This window comes from Aedes aegypti, unplaced genomic scaffold, assembly GCF_002204515.2.
Source record: "Aedes aegypti strain LVP_AGWG unplaced genomic scaffold, AaegL5.0 Primary Assembly AGWG_AaegL5_hic_scaff_2293_PBJ_arrow, whole genome shotgun sequence".
NCBI classification, from domain to species: Eukaryota; Metazoa; Arthropoda; class Insecta; order Diptera; family Culicidae; genus Aedes; species Aedes aegypti.
The window spans coordinates 1-7,460 of NW_018735810.1; the positions used below are offsets into that span (position 1 = coordinate 1).

At 37.0% G+C, this 7,460-nt stretch overlaps 1 protein-coding gene across 1 annotated transcript; it reads left to right on the forward strand.

Annotated features, from left to right (window-relative positions):
- Window positions 1-5,646: 5,646 nt before the first annotated feature.
- Window positions 5,647-6,685, forward strand: LOC5577282 (chromodomain-helicase-DNA-binding protein Mi-2 homolog; the record flags this gene model as incomplete). The annotated part of the gene is given in 3 exon segments (XM_001663272.2): window positions 5,647-6,208; window positions 6,211-6,384; window positions 6,387-6,685. Coding segments are annotated over 3 exon segments (1,035 nt in total), but the record flags the coding sequence as incomplete, so codon positions are not given.
- Between the last annotated feature and the right edge of the window lie 775 nt (window positions 6,686-7,460).

Genomic DNA, 7,460 nt, shown 5'->3' on the forward strand with positions numbered 1-7,460 from the left:
ACAATCTCTCGGTTTTCCCTCTCTTCACAATCCGCACGAATGGTCGACAAAATAGAGGAGCTTGCATCTCCACCAATGGGGGTACTTACAAATTTTGGCGTTAAATCAAACAGCCAAATTGAGTATATTTTTTCTAATGAATTAGAGCCAAAACTACCTAGTGGGGACCTTTGGAAATTGAGCCAAAATTGGTTATTGGGCTCAACTACGGAATTGCGTTTTTAATCAACCCAAAATTGAGTTGAATTCCGTCTCCGGTAGACTGAAGACCTACACTGTAAACTCATCATTACCCTTTAATGTATAAAAAATGCCTTGATTGCGATATATGCAGCTGTCCAAAAAATATGGCTACTTGTTAATTTTTCATAAAGGATGATTTTTGCCCCATTTTCAAATTCAAACTGTTTACCCATTAAAGAGTGAAAAAATTATTAGGAATGTTAACGCCGCTGTGCGACTAGTACCGGACAAGTCGAGGTCAATTCAATCATTAAACTTGTGTTTAATCGGTATTTCAACAATTTTCAGCAAGAGGTAGTGCATGAAAATAGTGTTGTGAGCACATTTATTTGATTTTGATGCTATTTCCAGGTTTCAAGATGAGAAGTTTATATCAGCAGTTCATAGAAGTCATCGAAGAGACCATCGCAAATCATTTTAACATCATCAAACATGCTGTTCAATAGATATCTTGAATAATTGATTAGGCGGCGTCCATGTATTACGTAACGCAAAATTGGAAAATTTTGACCCCCTCTCCCCCCTCCGTAAGCTTTTTGTATGAAAATTTTTAAATTTTTTGTATGAGCCGTCAACGCTTGAGCCTACTCCCCCCTCCCCCTTGAGCGTTACGTATTTGTGGATGCCGCCTTATATACCGTACATTTTAATTGTTGAAATAAAAAGTCTCTATGTTGTAAACTATTCAAATATGCTTTTACAAGAAATTATGTCAAAAAAGTCAAATGTTGTAAATCAAATAAACATGATTGATATAAAGAGTGAAATTTTACCCATTTTCTGTAAAGTTTTTAATTGCGATAAAGGGTAAAAATCAACTTCGTTGATTTGACGTGACAAGCTGTTTACCCTTTAAAAGTACTCGTGCTTTACCTCTTTTAATGAGTTAAAACTAGTTTCTCTCAAAGAGGGGTACTTTTTAACCCTGTAAAGGGTAAATTTGATTCTTACAGTGACTTCCCCATCTCACGACGAATGCCACGTACGAAATTCACAGGCATGTTCACAAGCACTCTCAATATGTTTCAATCAAATATATTAACAGCTCATTCACTACAGGTCAGGAATCAAATGTCATCAAATCAGACAAAAACAAACAACAAATCAAACTCGCACACAACGTTGTCCCCAACTGTTGCGGATAAGGATACATTGAAAAGCATATGTCAATGTTTACCAACACGAAAAAGTTTTTGAAAATTGCAATGCGAAGCCCGTAAATCGCTGCGCACGTGTTGTGATAGATCATTGTCATATTCTGTTCAAGTGGTGATAAACTCATGTTGCGGAATAAAATTGTTGCAACAAGAATAAGGAAGTGAAAATGTCTTTGTTGCTGGCTGTTGGGTGACAATTGATTCACTGCTACAGGTGGGTGTCCCAACGTGGTTACGACTCATACAAAAACAGCAGACTATCAATACAAAAGCGTCACGAGGGGGTGGGTGGGTGTCCAAAATTGCCAAATCTTGGAAGAATCGGGACTATCGATGGATAAAATTTGGACAAATTAGGACTTTCTTTAAAATTTCTCAAAGAAATTTAGAGGAATTCAGATGATTTTTTTGGAGTCTTTGGAGAATTCCCATTTCTGGTTCCCCTTGGGAAAATCATGTTGAATTCTTGAGGTATTTAATAAAATTCTTGGTGAAATTCCCCAGAAAAATTCGTGGAGAAATTCATTGGAAAATAATCGCTAAATCAATTTCTTAAGAAATTATCGGAGTAATATCTAATCATATGAGCAAATATCTGAATAAATTGCTGATGAAATTCCTACAGAAAATCATGCGAAATACATACTGTGACTCAATTTCATTTTCGTACGGGCGCCTGTTTTCATATCAAGTTGGTATAAAACTATTAAATGGTGCATGGACTTCGATATACTTTATCAATAATGAAGGTTATAGGTGTCACCTATTGTTTGGCAATGACACAACTGTGTTCATTTGCTTAAATCTTTGGAATAATGGAAAAGTATTGAGTTTGTATCTAAAATTGACCCAATTCCATATTTCGTACACCTAACAAAAAAAGAAATATAAACATTCAAAACTAATTTTTAATGGACTTAGATGATTGCTTAAGTACTCTCGTTGTGTTGTTCAGATTAGAAGAGTACATTTGGAAAAATTGTAAGCGGACATATTTGAAAACTTGAGTAAATCTAAGAAAAATACCACTTTTTCCATGTTTTTTGCTAAAATATTCGGTAAGTCGAACAATAACTCACAATTTTTTCAACATATCATTCTTAACAATGATTACTACGAATATTTGCACAAGTTTCAAAAAAAAATATAATCAGTTGTAGAGAGTAGCTAGGAGTGGATATCGACAAACTCATCATTTTTAGAATCTTAGGTTGATTTAACATTTAAAACAAACCCAAAACCAAAATATAATCAATTTATCTCAGTTTGGCTGCTAAAAGGATACACATAAGCCATAGTTAATGTTCCTATCAAACATTGCGTAATTTGTATTTTAAATTTACATTTTCTTACCAAACATAATTATAGAGATTTATAGAATAAATATTGTTGCGGTAACTACAACACAAACGTTTTTTAAAATGATGAAAAACAACAGGATATATTCTATTAATATGTATATCAATGCTCTCTGCTCATTCAAGTTATTTTGTGTTTTTCTTAGAAAATCAATAAATTGCCAAAAGGGTGCTATCTTGGGTGCTATTTTGAATATAATTTGAATATTATTCCAAACATAATTGAATATTACGATGACATCAATTATGTGAGGTATGTAAGCGTAGTTTAGGTAACTTTATGTTGTAAAAACGAAGTTCGTAGTTCAAATTATTTATACAGACAATTCAAAATTAACATTTACTGTTGTTTAGAATGAAAATTTGGTTACATTGATTAAAAATATCATTTTAGAAGAGTTTTGAACTTATGGCAAACAATTTTCTGACTCAAAGGGATAAAAACTGTTTATGATTTCTGTAAACTGTATATATTTCAACTAAATTTCTATCAGAGCTTACGGTATAATCTATAGATTTGGATCCAATGACAAAAATAAACGTTATTGTTCGATTATTGGATTTTATAGAAAAAATCATTGGAAAACTGGCATTTCTCATAATTTTATACCTAATTTCATATATGTCCACTAATAAATTGTCCAAATGTATTTCAACTACATCTAAACATAATATAAAGCACTTCAGTAATCAAATAGAGCTTTCTAAATTTAGTTTTGAACGTTGTGCGTTTGAATTTTGGTAGGTGTACGAATTGGAATCGGTGAATTTTAGACATCAATTCAATACTTTTCTATTAATCCAAAGATGAATGTAAATGGAAACATTTTGTGATTGGCAAACAATAGACGACACCTATTACCTTCATGTGGATAAAGTATTTGTAGCTCAATACTCATTTATAGTTTTTTACTAACTTGATGTGGAAACAGTATCCTGTACGAATATGAATTGGGCACTGTACAGTAATACTTGTCGTAATGTACTAGTTTATGGCTACCTAACTTGAGTGGTATTCTTTATTCTACCTTATGATTCTGGTACATTACTTGTTCGTACCTAAATGATTCTTCTTCTTCTTTATGCTTTAACGTCCCCACTGGACAGAGCCTGCTTCTCAGCTTTCTTAATGAGCACTTTCACAGTTATTAACTGAGAGCTTACTGTGCCAATGACCATTTTTGCATGCGTATATCGTGTGGCAGGTACACTATGCCCTGGGAGTCGAGAAAATTTTCAACCCGAAAACATCCTCGACCGGTGGGATTCGAAACCACGACCCTCAGCTTGGTCTTGCTGAATAAGCTGCGCGTTTACCGCTACGGCTATCTTGGATCCCTAAAAGATTTCTGGACTATAAATACTGGCTGGCGAATTGCCAATATTATTTTGTTTAAAGAAAGGGTGGTGAAATTGCTTTTTTGAGTAGAACCAAATTCCAGCATTTTCTCAGAGTTTCATTCGTGATTCTTTCAGAAAAAAAGCTAAAAATATTCCCACGTTGTTCTTTCCAGTCATTCTGCAAGCTATTTCCACTGCGACTCTCTCAAAAATTTCTCTCACGGATTCTCCCCGGATTCAGTAATTTCTTCGGAGATTATTACGTGAAAGCTTCCAAAAAGTCTTCTAGGATTTTTCTATCGTTTTACTCCAGTAGATATTCACCAGGATTTCATAATACAATCAACTCTCCATAACTCGATATTGAAAACCAAGTTTTACTACGGTTCTCCAACTCGAGAGATACGGAAATCGGGTAAGGAAGAGTTAACTATAAATACATTGAGAGTTTCTTCATTGAGATATCCCCAGCAGAGAGAGATTCTTCTCCAAAGATATCCCCAGCATTTCGTTGAAGACCAGAACGTTAGGCAACCAATTGTCTTTTGGATTGTGTTGTTCATACATGGCCCTCTGTTAGATTTCATCATCATCGCTCGGCTGTGATTCTAGCTATTATGTTCTTTTATTACTTTAGTTACTCCCTTACACTTTGTGTAGTATCGCGTTTATCGAAAAAAGCCAATCAATGCTCATTATGATAAACAAGTTAAAGATTTCTTCCAGGGTTTTCCCCCTATTTTGTATTCCAGCAGACTCTTCCAAAGATTTCTCCAATATTTTTTCTAACGTTTTCAGTATAGCCATTTACCAGTTATTTCTTTGATTATTCTTATTCTATACACATTAATGATTCCACCCAAGTTTTAATCAGGAAGTTCTCCAATAAACCGAATTTCTCCAAATAACTTATTTTTTAGAGTTAAATTTGATCAATTCCTAATAAACTTTTCGGTAATCCGTCTTGAGAATCTTTAAGTCTATCTCGACGATCCAGAAGTTCTTTCATAGACCTTTAAGGCAGCTCTTTTCGGATTCATTTTACAGGATTACCATCAATAATTTGAAAGCTTGTCAAATCGCATCCTGACGTCAAGTCTCTGATCACTAATCACTTAGGATCACTGAATAAATTTCTAGATAAATCTTTGTACTAACCTCTAGAGTTATTTTAAGAGGTATCCTTGTAAATATCCTGCACCAAAATCTTGAAATCTTCCTCAATAAGTCCATCAGTGTAAATTGAATGACTTCCTTAATTGGAACAACGATGTTGAAAAGTTTCAAATTTTCAGAAAGAAATCATGCCGATAAACCCATTTATGGTTTTCTTAACACTTTAATCGTCGCGTTGTTGCATTTTGTACAACACTGTTGAAAAACCTCGCTTTTTGTTCACAACAGCAGTGTGGTGGTCCTAACGGTGGCAAACTGCGCGACGACTGGATGGTTAAATTCAATTCCTAGTTCGAACCGAAATAGCACCCAATCTCAGTGTGAATCTATCGGAAAAGGGGAGTACTAATGGTTCAATCTGCTTCCCGTAGGTCAAAAAACTGCACGAGATGTTGGGACCGCACATGCTGCGTCGTCTCAAGGCCGATGTGCTGAAAAACATGCCCACCAAGTCCGAGTTCATTGTCCGTGTCGAGCTGTCTCAAATGCAGAAGAAGTACTACAAGTACATTCTGACCCGTAACTTCGAGGCTCTGAATCCGAGGGGAGGTGGTGGCGCCTGTTCCCTAATCAACATCATGATGGACCTGAAGAAGTGCTGTAACCATCCGTATCTGTTCCAAGCGGCTGTCGAGGAGGCACCGTTGGGTCCCGGCGGAAGCTACGAAATCCAATCGCTGACCAAAGCGGCCGGTAAGCTGGTCTTGCTGGAAAAGATGCTCAAGCAACTGAAGGAGCAAGGACATCGTGTGTTGATCTTCTCGCAGATGACAAAGATGTTGGACATTTTGGAGGACTTCCTGGAAGGTTTCGGCTACAAGTACGAACGTATCGATGGTGGTATCACCGGAACGCTTAGGCAGGAAGCCATCGATAGATTCAATGCTCCTGGAGCGCAACAGTTCTGTTTCCTTCTCTCTACCAAGGCCGGAGGTTGGGTATTAATTTGGCTACCGCTGATACCGTCATCATCTACGATTCGGATTGGAATCCTCACAACGATATCCAGGCCTTCTCTCGTGCCCATCGTATCGGTCAGGCCAATAAGGTCATGATCTATCGGTTCGTAACGAGGAATTCCGTGGAAGAGCGAGTCACACAGGTGGCTAAGCGAAAATGATGTTGACCCATTTGGTGGTGCGACCTGGAATGGGAGGTAAGGGAGCCAATTTCACCAAACAGGAATTGGACGACATTCTGCGATTCGGTACGGAAGAGCTGTTCAAAGAGGACGGAAAAGACGAAGAAGCTATCCATTACGATGACAAAGCCGTTGCCGAGTTGCTGGATCGTTCCAACAAGGGTGTGGAAGAAAAGGAAAACTGGGCCAACGAGTATCTGTCATCGTTCAAGGTGGCCTCCTATTCGACAAAGGAAGACGTCGAAGAGGAAGTCGTGGGGCTACAATAAAATTTGTTGAACCTATGCAGAAATCTGTTGAATTTACAATATATTTCTCTGCGTGTACCTAACTTGAGTGGTATTCTTTATTCTACCTTATGATTCTGGTACCATTACTTGTTCGTACCTAAATGATTCTTCTTTTTCTTTATGGCTTTACGTCCCCTCTGGGACAGAGCCTGCTTCTCAGCTTAGTGTTCTTATGAGCACTTTCACAGTTATTAACTGAGAGCTTACTGTGCCAATGACCATTTTTGCATGCGTATATCGTGTGGCAGGTACGATGATACCCTATGCCCTGGGAGTCGAGAAAATTTTCAACCCGAAAAGATTCTCGACCGGTGGAATTCGAAACCACGACCCTCAGCTTGGTCTTGCTGAATAGCTGCGCGTTTACCGCTACGGCTATCTTGGCCCCCTAAATGATTTCTGGACTATAAATACTGGCTCCCGTAGGTGCAGAAGGGAGAGACTTCTCGTACTGTGGACTGATTAACATATTATTTTATTCTTTTACAGGTTATAAAAGTGGCGACGAGGATCATGGAAACGCGTATTGAAGATATTATAATTGTTTTTTCTTTGGGGTGGCGAATTGCCAATATGATTTGTTTAGGAAAGGGTGGTGAAATTGTCAATATATTTGTTTTAGAAAAGAGTGGTGAAATTGCCTTTTTGAGTAGAACCAAAAATTGTTCTTTAGAGCTGTCGAAATTGTCGTTTATTGTGAACAAAGTTGTTCTTTGTGAAGCGATTGCTGTATTGAGATGAAAGAAATTGTTCT